At 23.3% G+C, this 19,079-nt stretch overlaps 7 protein-coding genes across 7 annotated transcripts; 1 reads left to right on the forward strand and 6 right to left on the reverse strand.

Moving 5' to 3' along the window:
• Positions 1-2,049: 2,049 nt before the first annotated feature.
• On the forward strand, positions 2,050-3,457 carry PCHAS_0304200 (conserved Plasmodium protein, unknown function; the record flags this gene model as incomplete). Its single annotated transcript, XM_739497.2, has 5 exons — positions 2,050-2,432; positions 2,619-2,781; positions 2,944-3,013; positions 3,103-3,278; positions 3,419-3,457. 5 exons carry the CDS (start codon positions 2,050-2,052, stop codon positions 3,455-3,457), a joined length of 831 nt encoding a protein of 276 aa, XP_744590.2.
• A 631-nt stretch (positions 3,458-4,088) lies between these two features.
• On the reverse strand, positions 4,089-6,038 carry PCHAS_0304300 (conserved Plasmodium protein, unknown function; the record flags this gene model as incomplete). Its single annotated transcript, XM_016799479.1, has 1 exon — positions 4,089-6,038. One exon carries the CDS (start codon positions 6,036-6,038, stop codon positions 4,089-4,091), a length of 1,950 nt encoding a protein of 649 aa, XP_016653158.1.
• Positions 6,039-6,427: 389 nt separating this feature from the next.
• PCHAS_0304400 (dynein light chain, putative) lies at positions 6,428-7,175 on the reverse strand (the record flags this gene model as incomplete). Its single annotated transcript, XM_016799484.1, has 4 exons — positions 6,428-6,490; positions 6,592-6,690; positions 6,824-6,925; positions 7,116-7,175. 4 exons carry the CDS (start codon positions 7,173-7,175, stop codon positions 6,428-6,430), a joined length of 324 nt encoding a protein of 107 aa, XP_016653159.1.
• Positions 7,176-7,901: 726 nt separating this feature from the next.
• Positions 7,902-9,134, reverse strand: PCHAS_0304500 (aspartate aminotransferase, putative; the record flags this gene model as incomplete). The annotated part of the gene is made up of 1 exon (XM_726728.2): positions 7,902-9,134. One exon carries the CDS (start codon positions 9,132-9,134, stop codon positions 7,902-7,904), a length of 1,233 nt encoding a protein of 410 aa, XP_731821.2.
• Positions 9,135-10,383: 1,249 nt separating this feature from the next.
• On the reverse strand, positions 10,384-13,188 carry PCHAS_0304600 (5'-3' exonuclease, putative; the record flags this gene model as incomplete). The annotated part of the gene is made up of 1 exon (XM_016799499.1): positions 10,384-13,188. The coding sequence occupies one exon, from the start codon at positions 13,186-13,188 to the stop codon at positions 10,384-10,386; it is 2,805 nt and encodes a 934-aa protein (XP_016653160.1).
• A 1,216-nt stretch (positions 13,189-14,404) lies between these two features.
• On the reverse strand, positions 14,405-15,922 carry PCHAS_0304700 (hexose transporter, putative; the record flags this gene model as incomplete). The annotated part of the gene is made up of 1 exon (XM_736869.2): positions 14,405-15,922. One exon carries the CDS (start codon positions 15,920-15,922, stop codon positions 14,405-14,407), a length of 1,518 nt encoding a protein of 505 aa, XP_741962.2.
• A 1,860-nt stretch (positions 15,923-17,782) lies between these two features.
• Positions 17,783-18,940, reverse strand: PCHAS_0304800 (3'-5' exonuclease, putative; the record flags this gene model as incomplete). Its single annotated transcript, XM_016799518.1, has 1 exon — positions 17,783-18,940. The coding sequence occupies one exon, from the start codon at positions 18,938-18,940 to the stop codon at positions 17,783-17,785; it is 1,158 nt and encodes a 385-aa protein (XP_016653161.1).
• Between the last annotated feature and the right edge of the window lie 139 nt (positions 18,941-19,079).

Genomic DNA, 19,079 nt, shown 5'->3' on the forward strand with positions numbered 1-19,079 from the left:
TTTGTGTTATGTATAAATACATAATATATGTATGCATATTATTATGTGCTATACCAACATAAACGTTACTGCATTAGCATATACATAATTATAAATATTTCAACATAAAAATTGGAGATTATATATTTATATTCGATGGATATTCGGAAAAAAATATCTCCCTATACATAATACCTATTGCATATATGCACAATTTATAAGGTACATATATTTAACTTTATTTTATTTAAATATATCATATTTTACCTCGTATTATTTATTTACTTATTTTTGTAAATAAGAAAAAAAATTTATATTTATTTATTTCCCTTTTTTATCATAAATCTTAATATATATATTTTTTTTACCCTTAAAAAAATACACACTACAAATTAAAAACACAACCTATTTATTGTCAAAAAAAAATATGTGTGTATAAAAATGGCTGAAAATATTTAAGTCCTCATACTTGTTTACATGCATATATATACATCATAATTACAAAAATTAAGACAATTTTTAACTAGAAAAAATGTTTATAAATATTTATAAATAAATATATATATGCCACACTCAAAAATGTATTTATAAATAACAGTTCTTTTCGTTTTTTTCGCAAAATATTAGTATATGACTATCTTATTCAACCAGTTTCCTTTCCCTTTATCATTTTTCATATTTACTGTTTATTCTTATTTTTTCATAAAAACGAAAAACAAAAAATAAAGAACTATCGAAGGTTTCAATCCATAACCATATAATACAGTTTTCTCATACATTTGGGTTAAACACATTCTTATCGGTTGTTTTAAATTGGTTTACAATTTTTTTTTTATCTTCCATCAAAAACTAGTATAAAACATTTTAGCTATTTAAAATATATGCCTTATGCACACTAACATATATCTACACACAACATTGTATTCTTTGATATATACCCTTTACGATTTTTATAGATATCTAAATATAATAAGTTTTATTTTTTTTTTACTTTCTATTTTTTTTATTAAAAAATTTCTATGACTATATCAAACAACTCCTGTAATCATTACTAATTATAGAAAATGAGAAAGTGAAAACTATTCGTTATTTTTCAAACTATTTTTTACTTTAAAAAAAAACAAAATAATAAATATATCAATTCCTATATAATATCCACAAAAACAATGGATGTGTACTATCAACTTATTTTTTTTTTTGCAATTAATATGTATATAATATAGTATATATACATACTTTGCTGGGCTATATATTACATAATTTTTGTTCGTGCTTCCTAAATAAAAATTTTTTAAGGTAACTTTGAATTTACGCACCCGTACTAAAATTAAATAATTTAAAAATAAAAATAAAACGATTGTTATAAAAATGTTAAAAACATTAAAATTAAGAAAAACATAATTTTAAGAAATATATAACAAACTTTTAAATTCGATATTATTTTTTTTTTTCCTTAATATATAAGTTTTTTTCACCGATTTTATTCTGGCACATACTATTTTTATTTACAAGTACTATTAGATTGGAATAATTGCTTCCAATGGGGTAGTATAGTATATATAATATATATATAAATCTTATTTAAAAATGGTTGCTTAATATTTATAGTAAAAATTGTATATTTTTAACTCGTTTGTTTTTATTCATTATATATAAATATATACTCTTCATATTTTATTTAATTTCTATTATTAATTTATTACAATTAATATGATTATTTTAAAGTAATATATAGCGTAACACAATTCCCGTGCTAGTTTGTGTAGTTATATTATATACAATACAAAGATATGTATTTATGTAACATGTTTTTATTTATTTAAAAAATAGATTGTTGTGCGTATATACATATAGCAAATATAATATAAATAATACATTACCTTGAAAAAGTAAAAATAAAAATATTTATAGTTTATCAAAACATGTCAAGCAAGGGGCGTAAAAAAAAAGAAAAACGACTTTCTATTATCAACTAAAACACATTAACTTAATCATATTGGATTTATAATATCCTCCTTATTTTATTACTATTATTTATTTACATAAGCTCCTCTATCAAATCAAAAAAAAATGTTATTGTTATACCTCGTGTTTGTTATAATTCCATTTATTGCTTTCTCTTATTATATATATAAAAGTGTATTAGCCCTTATTCATGAAAAACAAAAAAGAAATGAATTTTTCAGTTGCCTAAAATCGGAAAACAAGCAGCATGCTGCCTTTGAAAATTTTGCCAACAAATATGAAGTCGAAAAATATGCCCTTTATTTAAAAGCAATAAGAAATATTAAGGTTGACTATAAAACAAATATACTTGATGATATAAATAAAGAAACAAATGAAGACGATAAAGAAAATGATCAACAAATCGATTCAATACTCGACGATATTTATAATGACCGCGAATATGCCGAACAAAATGTAATTGGAAATCCACAATCTAGTTGGATGAGGTATACTATTTATTCCACCAATTGTCCAAAATAGCTATAAATCAAATCTGTTCATAATTTATTCCAAAAATATTATGAACGTTCATACGATATAACCAATTTAAAATTAGCTATTACAACTATATATAAACCATGCTCAAATATTATGATATAATTTATTTTGTTCTTATCCTTTTTTTTTTTTAGAAAATTGCCAAATGCGGATATAATCAAATTGAAAGTCATGCTATTAAAAAAAACTATTTTATTTCTCCCAATATGTAATAAAGTATTTCATGATAAAAATAAAAAATCAAAACTATATAACAATTATTATATTGATGATAATATGTCAAGGGATCTAGATATCGTAAGAAATATTTTAAATACCTTTTTATCTTTCATATATATCATTTGTCAATCTATTATTTTATACACTCTCCTATTATTGCAATGCTTGACGATGGTTACACATTTCAAAACATTAACATTTCTTAACTGTACATGCATTATAAAATTATAACCTTTTTAGCAATGCGACCATTTTTTGGAAGAATTCAACTTTATTATTTATGAAGCAAATTGTATAGCAGACAAATGGGGTAATGAATTTATAAAACCACTCTATTCACATTTCATTCTCATCACTGTTTTATATTCTCACACACATTATTTTTTTTACCATTTTCAGGAGAAACAATAATTTCTGACGCGTACAGAATTTTTCATCACAATAAAATTAAAATGAATGAGGAAAAAAAAAAAAAAGAAGAACAACAATCCCTTTTGAAGAAACAAAAACAAAAGGAAAAAAAACTCAAGGAAGAAACTGAAAAAGCTAATTTGCTTGCAGATCAAATAATTGATGTAAGTTACAAAAATTTAATTAACCTTAACGGTTCAGTTTTTATTTATAAATAGTCACACACATATATATTTTTGCACACATTCGTATTATGCAACTAGCCATATATACTACTATAACATATTTTCCATTTTTTTTGTAGGAGGAAAATGCTAAAAAAAAAAAAAAAAAGAGCAAATAATCTTAAATTCTTAATTCCACAATTTATTTATTTTTGTTTCATTTTATGATTTTTTTTTTTGTGTCTATGATTTAATATTTAAAATATTATAATATACCAATTTTTTAACATATACTTTTTAAATATGTATATTATACTATGCATATGTCTGAGTCATATTCTTATTTCTTATATACCCATCTTTATCACATGTAAATTTATGAAAATTTAATCATATATTGTTTTAAAAATTTTTTGTATAATTTACATATTTGTATACCCCTTTTTTATTCTTACAATCCTATAATAAAAATGTCTCCATATGCATATGTTTTATCCTTTTATGAAAATAATGGATATTAAATTATACATATTTCATATATTAATATGTTTAAAAATCGTATATATATTTTTTTCTTCACTTTCATAATTAATTTGATTTATGTCTTTTTTGAAATATATATTTTATATTTGCTTAAATAATTTTTCGCACATAATTAGAAAATACAAAGAATATTCTAATCATTCAAAATGCGATAAAAAAAAAAACTTATAGCCAAACTAGCTAAAATTACGATCTATTAATTTTTTTTTATTATTATTTACCTTGCTTGTTCATAATATTTTTCGACATTTTTTATTTTGTAAAAAATCAATTCTTATCCTTTGAATTACTTTTTGCAAAAAATGTAGTGAGCCCATCACTTCCTACAGACAAATTTAACTCATTTTCATTAAAAGACAAATTTTCACAATTAAAATATTTGTCAAGTAACTCATTATCTTTTTTATTTTTTTCACTTGTATTTTCACTATTTTCCACAATCTCATGACTATTATATAAAATATTGCTCATTTTATTTTCATAACTATCAAGTGCATTCATATGTTTTATTATTTTTTTATTTATATCTTCAATTTTCTGAACAAATGATTTTATTATTATTTTCTTGTTCATATTTTTTATCGCGCCCATTTGTTTGTCTCCCATAAAGTTCCGGGATTCATCATTCTTTTGTTGACAATCATCTTCTATTTTTTGGCTACTAGTGCTACCATTATCTATACCTCCTAAATCTTCTCCTGTCTTTCTCACCTTTGAAAACATTACCTTTTGAACCTCCTTCTTCATTATTGTTTCATCGAGAAGATTTATTATATTGGAAAAATAATTTATTTTCAAGTCTTTATAAAATAAAATTTCTTTCATTTCTTCATTCACAATTTTAAATGTTTCTAATTTTTTTTTTAAGTTTATATTATCCTTTTTAATTTCTTCATTAGTGCCCCTTAACTTTGTTTTTTCACCAGACAAGCTAAGACATTCTTTTTCAAGCACATTCAACTTATTCTTCATATTTATCAATTCATTTTCTAATTTTTTAATTTCTATATCTTTATTTTTGGACAAATACATATAATCTTCTAATTTTTTTTTATAATTATAAATCATATCATTTTCAACAGGTAATTTAATTAGTTCCGTTAATTCATTTTTTAATTTTTCATTTTCGTCTTTTAATCTTTTTTTTTCATAACTTTCTTTTATTAAATCATTTTTTATATTTATATATTTTTTATAAATAATATTTGTTACTTCCTTTTTTTCTTCATCTTGAGCTTTATATTTTTTAATAATTTTATTCAATTTTGTATCATATTCTGTTTTCATTTTATTTTCAAACATTTTCATATTCTCTTCACTATTATTATCCCATTCATTCGTTGTATTTTTTTTCCAATCGTTTTTATTTTTATCCTTATATGGTTTCATATCTATTCGTTCTTTTTTCCCACTCTTCAAATTGAATACATATTTATCTTGCTTGTCTATTTTTTTCCGATTCCCTTCAGTTTTGTTTCCATTTTCATATGGCTTATAAAATCGGTTCTCTCTTCTATTAACCCATTCAAATTTTATATTTTCACCACCACTATTTTTAACATGTTTTCTCTTTTGAAAATTTATTAACCTAGTATTACAAGGACTCTCATTTTCATCTTTATCAATCATTATATCAGTTTTATTCCTATATAAAGGTATATCCATGTCTTCATCATTATATGTATCTAAATCAGGCGTATTATAATTAGAAGCACTATTAAATTTATTCCAATCTTTCTTTTCATTTTCTAAATAATAATCACTATAACTATTAATAAGGGTGTTTACAATTTGGTTATTTATATCTTTAAAATTAAGCTGTTCTCTTTCATATAATAACTTGCTATTTTCATTTATACTCGAATCAAATATATTATTTTTATTTGTAAAATTATTACATGTTAAAGAACGTCTTTTACATCTATTATTCCCTATATTTACTGAATCCATATAATTTCCTTCATTTGTTTTTAAAACTTTCCAATTTTCACTATAAATACTACTACTACTTTTATCAAAATCAATTAAATTTGAATATTCCAACGCGCTCAAATTATCAAGTAATATAGATGCACGCTCGCATTTTTCTGAATTGATTTTTTCTATATTTTTGTTAAAACCGTTATTATTACGATAATATTTTTCATTCTTAAAAAATTTTTTGGCTGCCCTTTTTTTTTCCTCTTTTTCATAGCTAACCATTTTATTATCATACATTTTTCCTTTATCCTTTTTTTGAGGGGTGAAAAATTAATTTGGATTATGTCCAATCTTGTCATAATAAATTTTTGTAAACATACATCAATGGGAAGTAAAACGAGAGAAAAAAACTCAGATAAAAATCAAGAGAAGGCATCAAAAAATGCAAAAAGCTATATATATGCACAATTTTGATATGAATAACGAATTAAGAGAATAAAAATATTCACATATGACTGAACAACATATTGATACAAAAATAAACGAAAATTATACATTCAAAAAATTACGAAAATAAAAACAGGAATATGTTAACACATATGTGTGTTTTCATGCCTATGGGCATGATCAGGTGAAAAAAAAACATATGCGTCTCTGCTTATGTTTCCACATTTAATAATCATATTTTAGCATTTATATACAACTATGGCTAAATACCCCTGATAAAAACAAAACAAAAAGGATTCCTCCTGCAAAGTAATGCAAGTGAAATAAAATTATGACACCGTATAATATACATTTGTCAAAATAACACACATTTGCCTCCTTTCTTTATCAATCATATTCCAACCTTTGCTGAAATGTTAAACGAAAAAGATTCTCCAATTAAGCATATCCAACCAGCTCCAAATGTTTTGTCTAATATTTCTTTTATATTTTTTATAGCATTCTACAAAGGTATATATCATATAATACATGTTAATAATATATGTATACAAGTTTGTGGGCAAAATATCTCAAGAAAATTTAATTAAACACATAAAGCGACCACAGTTGTGTAACACCAAAATATAATAAATTACTTCAACTTGAATAGCATTCGTATTCGCATCAGTATATTTATCTAAAACTCCTGTTATTATATCCACAATATTATTCTGATTATGATAAGGAATATTAGATTTCTAATAAGAAGTAAAAAATTAAATTGTAAACATTTATATTAACAAAATAAAGCATGTTATGTTTTATGCACATGCCTACTTTTTTAACTATTGTTATTTCTGCATATACTAGTAACCTTAATTGAATGCTTATTCAACTTATGCCTAAAAATAGCGATTTCACTTATTATTATTTCATTGTTCTTTATACTCTTATTAATAGGCTTTGCATATGCTTCTTCAAGTTTTGCGAAAAATTTTCGGAACTCATTTTTCCTTTTTCTTTTATGCGTTTGGAAAGCAAAGAGGGGAGCTAATTTTATAAAAATATATGTCCACACGCACATATACAATGTTTCAAAAAAAATTATTTAAAACTTTTACAGACTTTAATGAAAAAATATTTACATAAATTCTTCATAAGCAAAATTGTACTCATATTTATAATATAAAATGTATATCTATCCAATTCTATATATAAATATATGCAAGTCAAATAATGTTATAGCACGCTAATTATATTTCGGACAATGCATAAATAGTAATATAATATTATGTTAAATATTAAATCCTATGAATGTAAGGGAAAAATACACACACATATGCATATGTAATAGGTCGATCCATATTCACGACTGCAAATATGCCATTATAAAAGACTTTGCATATTAAGAAGAATTATTTAAAGCACGCAAAAAAGGTATATTAACACATATGCACATTTTTATATTCCTTCAAATTTGTAGCAAAATAATTTATTGCAAGTGCTAAGGTATGCTAATATTTTTTTACCTAGCTAGGGTATTATAAAAAGCGTTAATAAAAAAGCTTATATATATAAGTTTGTATGCTCTATCAAAATCGCATAAAAATGTGTTTTTTGTTAAAAAATAATCAAAAAAAAAATATTGCAAATTAATTAAATACAGCTAGCGAAAATAAAAATGAAAATAGCGATAGAAAAAAAAAACAGCTAAAACACAGCTAGATAGCGAAATTAGCTAGCTGCTCGCTCTGATAAACAAAGACAAATGGTTTCCGTTATGTAATCAATGTTATCCATTGTTATTCCTGACACATTTATTCGTCCAGTTTTAACAATATAAATATGGTGATTTTTTAGACTTTGAAATATATCTGAAAAAATTGGTACATAAGAAAATAGTCCTACTTGTTTTTTATACACACTCCAATCATAATTTAAATTATATTTATTTTGAATTTGCTGTAATTTGTCAAAAAATAAATTCCTAATATTAGCTATATGGTGTGCTAATTGTTTTAACTCATTTAACCATTCTATTTTTAAATTAGGATTTTCTAATATCTCACAAACCAATCTATTTGTATGTATAGTAGGAGAGGAATAAAATCTACGAGTTATTATTAACAAGCTACTTAAAATTTTTTTTTTTTCATTTTCATTTTTGCACACAATATGTAAAGCACCTGCACGTTCACCATATAATGACATATTTTTTGCAAAAGATTGGCAAACTATAAAAGGAATATTATTTTTTTGAAATTGTCTAATTAAAGTTACATCATTATCCATTTCTCCATTTCCAAACCCTTGATAAGCAATATCAAAAACAATAATATGTTTTTTTAATAAAACTATATTTGTAATTTCTTCAAAATATTCGGATTTTATATTTATACTACATGGATTATAACAGGAAGGTTGTAAAAATATAACTGACTCATTATCAATATTTTTTAAATCATTTAAAAATAAATTATAATTTATATCAATTAAATTATAGTCAAAAAAATTTATATATTTTAAATTAAATCCATTTGATTTTATCATATTAACATGATTTATATATGGAATATTTGTAACATATATTGATGGGTTAGACATATTAAAACATTTTAAAAATTCCAATGCAATAGCTATAGCACCTGTACCTCCTATAGTTTGTATTGTGCTTATTCTTTTCTCTTTTATATATTCAGAATCTTCACCAAATATTATTTTTTGTGTTAATAAACTAAATCTATCACCCCCATTACTTAATAAATATGGTTTTTCTTCATACTTTTCTTTTATGATTTGTTCAGCTTTCAATACAGTATTAAATATTTGGACCTTACCATTATTACCTGCACAAACACCAATAGAAAGATTCACCTTTTTATCAGATGGATCTGCATTATATTCACCGATACTTTTTAAAATCTCATCTGCTTCAATCTCCTTTATCTCGCTAAGATATCTTTCCATTATCAACAGAAAAAGAAAAAAAAACGAATGCCCAAAATGTTAATATAATTCCAATCGAATTTCGATAATGTATAATCGTTGCCTTTTTCTCTAGCACAATTAAAACAGTTTAAAGACGTATTTTATCTATTATATATTTCTTAATAAAATTTATAATATTTTTCCGCCCTCTTATGACATCCTTTTTGCATATACAATTGTTCTTCTACTCAAGAAATATACTATATAGATTGAATCCTATTTTGTAAATAAATAATATTTTTTTAAATATATCCAAATAAATAATTAACTATAAGTTTTAAATATAAAAAATTTCGGAAATTGAAAAAAGCATAATAAAATTATATTAATAAGATTAAAATACTAAAAAATATATACCCCAATATTTTTTTTTTTAAATTAACTCAGCATAATAAAAATATATATAATAGTACATACATAAAATGTTTTGCTCTTCCGTTTTTTTTGTTGAATAAAAATAAATTTGCAGCATTTAAAATAATTCATAATAAATATCTATAAAATGATAAAGATAGTATATTTTTTTCAATATATCAAACAAAATTATGTTAAGAAAAAACAAAACGAAAATCCCACAAAAACGGTAGACCATTTGTAGCTTTATTTGAATAAATAAAATCATAAAAATATAAATAGTTATAAATAGTTATAAATAGTTATAGATAGCTTTTAAATAAAAATATATACTTGATTAATTTCGTATTTAAAACAAAAAAAGATTATACCTATGAATTATGATTAAGCATGCACAACATGTTTATATTATTGATATAGTAAAATAGCGGACACCATTGAAACATTCAAATTGTATATCTACATATGCAGGATATGTAAAAATTCGTGTCTGGTGCTTCTTGTTTGTTTCATTCATAAGCATATAAACTTATTTTTGCATTTTAAAGCGCCCTATAAAGAGCTTATAGTTTTATTTACGCCGTAAATTCGAATAACAAAAAAATAGTAGAACCAAATGAAAAACAAATAGTAGCAAACTGTGTATAGCAAATAAACAATCGCCACTATTCAATAAGCATATTTGCTATCTAAAAATTATAAAAAAATTAAAAAAAAATTAAAAAAAAATTAAAAAAAATATGAACATTATTTAGTTTCCACACGAATATATAAAATAATCATGCGTGAAGAAACTCAAATTCGTTAAACTATGTCCCTAATTTTGTCATAATAAATAAGAATGAATAATTTTCAGCATATCTCTTCTCATAATTTAACGATAAACAAGTTTCACAGTCTTAATTTTTATTATTTTTTTTGAAAATCTATTTGTATTGCTATCACTATTTTGTGTTGTACTGAAAAGTCTGTTGTTTTTTTTGCTCCATCTCTTTAAATTATTGTGTGGTGATATATAATTATTTTTTATGTTAAAATCTAGCTTGTCTAATTCTTCTGATGATTTATTTTTGCTACTTAAAGCGGATTCATTATTGGATAATAACTTATTAGGGTTTATTTTTGTTTCTAATTCTATATTAAATAATGAAACCCTTTCTACAAATATTTTTTGTGATTTATAATATATAATTTTATAAAATTTTTTTAATTTTTTTGCATACATATCCCAATAATATTTAATCATTTTTGTCTTTGGAAATTTTCTTAATATTTCATTAAGCTTTTCAACACTCTTTTTTACAATATTTATATTTTTCGATAATAAAATATCATAGATATTTTCAAAATATTTGTTACCTTCATAATTTATACTATTCTTATATGTATACATATTGTCTTTTTCTCTTCCTCCTGATGAAAAAGAAATATATTCTTTCGATATCCTTTCTCCATCTATCTCACCATTTGATGTTTCTTTATTTTCATTCTGTTCTTCCAATCTTAGTTTCAATTTTATGTCATTATATTTATTAACACAAAAGTTAATAAATTTGTAATAATCAGCATTATTTTTAAATATGTTTAAATTAATATTTTGAATTATATTTTTATAATCATTGTTATAAGTTCTTACATCATGTTGACATAAATAATAATATAAACTTAATAAAGATGGACTAATCGAATATTTATAAAAAAAATTAAAATTTATACAATATGTTTTTGTATACATTTCAACTAGCCATTTTATACCCTCAATATAATTTTCACATATTTTCATTTCTTGTTCATAATTTTTTTTTTTTTTACAATTTTTTATATAAAATTTTTTTAAATATATTTCCATTTTCCTATCTTCTCTTTCGTCATCTTTTGTGAATATCTTCATTCCTAACTCGTTCAAATTGGTTGCTTCATTTTTGCTTACGTTGTCGAAGTTTTCTAATTTAGTGCCTTCCTCATTTTCGCCTACACACATGTTTACGCTCTCCAAACTGGTTTCATCACCCCCATCAATTTCTTTAATAGACCTTTTTAATAAGTCATAATCGACATATTTTATAAATAAAGGAAGTTCATTTTCTATAAATTTAGAAGATGCTATATGCATAGCTATTTTTTTTCTCTTTGAAACTCCACAATAACATTTTTTTACCTTACCTTCATTTTTTAAATACCCTAATTTACATGTATATAATCCTTGATTGTCTTTCTCAATTTGTATATCTACATTTTCAGTTTCAATTATTTTTTTTTTTATAATTTCATTTAACAGATATAAAGGTAAATAAAGTTGGCTCTCCTTAAATTCAACACTGTCTTCATCATTTTGCAAATTTATGTAATTCCCTTCGTCGGTATTTCTACTTAAATAGCTACTTGAAAAATTAACAACCCTTTGAACGTAATTCAAAAATTTTAAAAATTCTTTTCGATTTAATTCACAATCTTTATTTAAAAAACCATTATATATTATATTATCTACATTATTTATTTTGCCACTTTTTGTGTTTGCCTTTTTCATATTATCTTCTAACATTTTAAAATATGCTTCAAAAAAAACATTGAAATTTCCTTCTCTAACTTTTGGTAAATAATCATTTCCTTTTAATATAAATAAAATTAATAAGTCTCGTTTGATTTGATTAAAAAACATAGGATACTTATTTAAAAACAAATTAATAAATATATTTAGGTTATATAAAACTGTAATTTTTTTTCTCGCTAGTTTGTTTATATCTACTACATTGTTAAGTGTGTCCCCTGAATTTGTTAATTCATTTTTGTTTTCTACTGGCTTGTCTATTAAATGTTTTTCTTTCTTAAATAAAAAATTGCCATCCATATTTAAATAAAACGTTTGATATGTGTATATATATACATTACGTATATTTTTTAATGCCAAGCATTGTAGCAACAAATCTGCATCAGCACCTACTATAACAAATGATTCGTTTTCTCGTCTTACCCCTATTTTGTCATCATTTTTAACATAACTAGTTATCCAATTCATAAGTTTTAATTCCCCTTCTCCTACTTCCCTATCCGTTGAAATAAAAAATTTTACGTCAGAATATTTCTGAAGAGACACTAAATATTTTACAAAATTTTTAAGAAATCGTCCAATTCTTTCTATAAATATACTACCACATGTTATATCATTTATACTATTTTTCTTTTCTTTTAATTTTATTTTTGCTCGTCTTTTTATTTGTAATTTTAATTTAGAAAATGGGCATATCCCATCAATTGCAAAAACCACATTTTTCTTTGGATGAAACTTTTTTAACACATTTTTTATTAATCTTGATAATTTAAAAAAATAATTATCATAACTACAAAATTCAACATTTGCTTTATGTAATAATTGATTTAAATCAAATAATAAATTATCAACATCCTGTATTTTATTATTATATCTTAATTGGTTATGTCCTTCCTTACTCTTAATTATATCATTCCCATTATTCACAATGTTTTCTCTTTTTCTATTCCTATTTACATAAATATCAACATCTAGTAACCTGTTTTTTTGAACTACTTTCACACAGCTAGGGAAATTATTTATTAGCCATTTATGCAAACCTGGTATTCCACAATTTACTACTGATATAAATATAACTAATAAAAATACCTGACGTAAATTGATGTATTTTGGCATACCATTATACAACATCCGTAATAGAAAACGGAGAAAAATATAAATCCAAATTAATTATACAATCACATTAATAATTTATCAAAAGTTTAAAAAATAATTATAATAAATATAATTATATAACAAAATAATTGATCAACATTTTATCCTACATATTTTTTATTTTTTTTCACCCTTTCTTTATTTCTATATCTTTTCATATCTTTATATTACTCTCGATATATTGAAACCTCCAAGCCATACAATCAAAAAAATAGAAATTTAACACTTTTTAATTCCCATAAAAAATATATATTTATTTTTTTTAAATCTAAAATAGTATACATAAGAGTGTAGAAAACAATTGGCTCCGCTAACAGCTCTGTCAAACCTACTAGTAGTGCTAAAAGGGGAGAATCAACCAAAAACAATTGAATTGAAATAATCGAACCATTAAATTTTCTATATCTATCAATTATACAAAATTTATAACCATCCAGTTTATTATTTTTTTTTTTTAATTTTATAAGAAGTCGTACTTTACAATTCTCCCATAGTTACTACTACAGTATTTTGGGGCAGCCCCAAATAACCCGTTTCTTATGCCTACCCTTAATCAAACGTTGGCATTGCCAGCACTGCTTTGTCACAATTCAAGCATCAAATTTAGCTATATTTTTTTATTTATAAACATATATTTTAATATACTCAAGTTTATGAAAAGGCTCTTTGCTATATTAATAATAATTATGAATTTATATTTTTTAAAAGATGCAACATTTCTAATACATAGATATAAAAATATGCTATAGTTAATTTTATAGATGTACAAGAAAAATGAATCACGCACATATGCACCTAATTTAATGCACACATACTTGATACATACATTTATATAAAAACTAAAAAATATATATTTATCTATATTAATTTACAGCTATCAAATATATATATATATATACATGCACACTACAAACTGTTATTGAGCATGAATTTTGTTAATAAAAAATGTATAAATGAAAAAATATATACAAATTATAAATAAGATAATGATGGCGCACATTTTCATAATATTTCGGTATTTGCTATATACATTACATATTCAAAAAACTGATATTCAGAATTTTTTTTAAAATATTTGATTGGCGGTTTGTTCTTGTATTTTTCAAGTCACCATTGTCGGTTAATATGCTGTACTTTTCTTTCTTATATGTATGTATATATACTTTATCTATACGATTTATGCGTATCAAAATTAAACTCTTGATCGGCTTATATATCTTTGTCTTTCTTCAAGAGAAATGTATGGGCTTGTTCCAATTTCACCACCTTTTGTTTCTTTAATAAAGATAAGAATAAATAAGAATGCGATAATACACATTATTGAAAAGACCATGAAAAGTATTGTGGGAGATTGTTTAATAATAATATCTGATGGGAAAACAACGATAATTGCACACACCCAGTTTACCAATGAAGCTAAACTAGCTGCGCTATCTTTTATTTCGGAAGGAAACATTTCATGTAAATAAATCCACAATACTGGACCATAAGATACAGCAAATGATATAATCATAACAAACGTTCCAGCAATAGATAATACATTTACAGCATTAGTTGGTCCCCATGCTTGTCTAGCTATAGCAGTTGGTAAAAATGCACAAATAACACCAATACATCCTCCTAATAATAATGTTTTTCTTCCAAGTTTTTCTATAATATATATAGCTGGGAATGTCATCAAAAAGTTAACTGCTGTCATTATAACACTTAATGTTGTTATTAACTTTTTATCTAAAAATTCTTTATATAATTCATTTGAATTTGCTACTAATACATTTATACCAGTAAATTGTTGAAAACCGGATAATATACATCCTAATATTATAACATTTCTATATGCTGGGATCTTTAAGGCACTTAATAATGATAATGAACTTTCTTTAGCTGCTTTGTTTTGATCAATGGCATCTTTAATAGCTCTAAGTGCATCATCGACATCGGATGGACCATATATTTTTTTCAATATATTTTTGGATGCTTCAATATTGCCATTTTCATATAAAAAGTATGGTGTTTCTTCTTTGTAAAATAGAACCAATAAAACTATTCCAGCAATAGATACTATAGTGGGGAAAAAAAACATAAATCTCCACCAGAACATTTCAAAACCGGTTAATTCTATTGATTTACCATTTGTATCAGGTCCGTCTCCCAAAAATAATCCCAATAAAACTGCAACAAATATTCCAAATGTTATAAATAATTGATGCAATACACCATATGCTCCCTTTTTATCTTTGTGTGTCATTTCAGATATGTACATTGGTACACTGACTGTTATTAACCCAATACCAAAACCACTTAATAAACGAGAATATAATATCGTATGGAAGTGGTGACTAATAGCTGTTAATATACTTACAAAAATGAAAAAAACATATATAACCATTAATGAAAACCTTCTTCCAAACTTAACTAAGTATCCTGAAAATCCACTACCTATAACAGCTCCAATAAATACTGAGGCTAATAAAAATGAACTTTTAAGTAAACTATCTTCACATGATGTTTCATTTTTCCCACTACACCATCCAAACTCTACGACTATATAACTTTTAATTGTGTTTAAAACACTAACTTGATATCCAAAAATAAATGATGCTAAACATGCTGATAACACATATTGAAATGATGTGTTAAAAAAACCTTCCCTCTGCTCTATCTCCTGGGTCCCACCCCTTGATAATATATCCATACGTAATATATTCATTGTTTTGTATTAATACGCATATATTTCTTGTTTACTTAAATGTACATAACTTATATATTTATATATAATATATCATTCATGTAATACTAAATTTATGGTAAAGCACTAAAATATTTATTTTATATTTTATGTATTTATAATTTTATCTTTATATTTTTTATGTAAATAAACAGCATGTATTATTATCTTATTTAATATTAATATACTTCAAAAATATTATTTTATTTTTCGACATTCAAAAAAAAAAAAATAACATTTAATATATTGTTAGTAATGCAACTTTACCATGGCTTGTATTAATAATTTATATTTAATATATTTTTTAATGTATTTGTTATATATATTTTTATTTTTTTATTACAATTTTTACTATATTTTGTGCGTATTTTAATAATTAAAAAAAAATAAAGCATGTATTATACCAATGTGCGCAATATAAAATATAAGCATTTTCTATTTTATTCTATATGCATGATAAAACATATTTTCCATATAGGCATAAACTTGCAATAATATATTAAATAAAAACGCAAGCTTTATTTATTCTCTCTAAAATATACAGTATTCTTTATTTTAACGTCCCCCTTATTATTATTTTGCCGAATATAATCTAATTGGCAGTAATCCCCTTTTAAGTCAAGCTATAATATAATATAATGTTTTATATCACAATGTATATTTATATGCATATGTAAAACATTTTATACTGTTTATATACACGCTTATATTTACGTATATAAAATAATAGTTTATATATACAAGGGTATAGTTACATATATTTATTTATTATATGCATGTAATATTATACAATTTCAATTTAATTGTATTTTCTCTATTGCCTTTATTTTTACTTTATTTTATACTCTCTTTAACAATAATATTTTTACACTTAAAAAATGTTGATTTATTTCTTTATTAATTTAATTTTATTTTATTATTATATTTAAAAAATATTAATTTATAACGTTAATTTTCCGTATTTAAATTTTATTTATATTTTTCCTACTTAATAAATATTTTATTTTATGTATCATTTTAAGCTGTTTTTAAGCTACCCGATAGCTATATTTACGCTTTTTTATGACGTGTTCATATTTTTTTACTCCTTTTTTATGTATGTTCAGGCTTTTTAATCGGTTTTTATGCATGTTCAAGCTGTTTAATCGCTTTTTATGCTTTGTTATGAATTTCATAATAAAATTAATATAGGTAAATATATAAGATAGCACTTAAAAAATTCGTGAAAATAATCACACACACCATAAGTATGCACACACAGTCGCATAACTATATTATGCTGACCTAACATTTCTGTAATTATGTTTAGCAAAAATAAATCTAACAAATAAAAAAATAAGTAAGCAAAATAAATAAGCAAAGTATATTAACAAATAAGTGATATACTTTTTCCACATTCAAGCATGCGTAAAAACTAAAAAATATGTGCATTACAAACAAAACAAATATTATACACCCATACATTTTACTATTATAAAGCATGGATGATAATATTATTCCTAATATATATGTATACTTCACACATTTTTCAAATATTAAATGATAACAAATATGCAACGAACTTAATTGCAAATGAAAAAGTAAGCAAATCGTTGTATCGTTGTTGGAACAGTAGTATTTGCCTAAATGTATGCATTAAAATGTATTAGCCAAATTAAGAGCCTTCATTTGAGTTAGGCATTGTTATGTAGTGTCTACGCAATATATAACTGGTCATTCCCTAGTTCACACCATCATCGATTTCTGAATAGTGTGTATGTATTTTAAAAAATAATAATTACCGCAATAATTGCCAAGTGGTATCATAAGTCAACTACATGCACATGTGCATGTGCATTTTCTTCATTTCGGTATGGTGGCCATTTCTGAAGTGGATGAATCAAGTAATCCCAATTTTATAAAATCATTTTCACAAAAATCCAAAATAACACACTTAACAATGTCCCCTATTTCGTATGTATTGTTCATAAATTTTTTTATAACCCCCCTTTTGCTTAAATTTAATTTAACATAAAGATTTGTATTATTACATGAAACTATCATTCCTTCAATTATCATTCCTTTTTGTAAATGTTTTTCATTTTTTATATGCGAATTTAAATATTGATAATCAATGTATTTTTGGCTTTTTTCTATTACATAATTTATCAAATGAAAATTATTATTTTCTTCGATTATCGGTTGTGTGTCTTTACATAAGTCAAGGTTAAGTTTACTATGCTTTCCACTTTGGTCATAATTTTCGTTCGTACCATTTTCATCACTTTCGTTATCCTCTCTTGGAACGTTTTCTATATTACGCAAAGTGTCAACTAAGTTTAACATCAAAGGCTTTAAATACAAAACGTCCTGAACAGCATAGTGAATTAGCTCTTTTGATATCGGTCTTTTTAAATAAATTTTATTATCAAGTGAAATAATTTTATGAAAATATATTTTATGATTATTATTTAAAAATAAACATTTATATAGCAAGTCATCATAACTTATTTGATATAGTTCTTTTTTTGATTTTTTTAAAATTAAATTATATGCAATTTGTGTATCAAATATATTATTTAAATTAATATTATACTGATTAAATAGTATAGAACAATCTTCTCTACAATCATGTGCAACCTTTATAATATTTTTATTTTCAAATAATTCTTTTAAATATTTAACAAACAAATAACTATTATCACATTTATATAGATCAAAAATATATATGTCCTTTGCACATACTTGAATAATGCTTACTGTTCCATTTCTACCTATTTTATATCCTTCAATATCTAATCCTATTATTTTTAAATTTTCATTCATAACATTTTTTTCGATTTCATTTATATATTTTTTACATTCTTTCGAATCGTTAATATAAATTATATTTTTTTTTAAGTCTTCAAAATATCGTACAACTTTATCATTCACACTTAAATTTAAATATCCATAGGACGCACTACTAATTCTTCTTTTTAATGTTATACAGCTTGCACATTTTTCCAAGTACCTATACATTTTTCGCTATCATTTATAACTATCTTATCAGCCCTAGTGATATAAAAAGTAGCTAGCAATATTTCCAATTGTAGAACATGACAAAAAGCTATACACATAAATATTTGTTTTACATAAGATATGATTAAACATCCACATA

This window comes from Plasmodium chabaudi (genome assembly GCF_900002335.3).
Source record: "Plasmodium chabaudi chabaudi strain AS genome assembly, chromosome: 3".
NCBI classification, from domain to species: domain Eukaryota; phylum Apicomplexa; class Aconoidasida; order Haemosporida; family Plasmodiidae; genus Plasmodium; species Plasmodium chabaudi.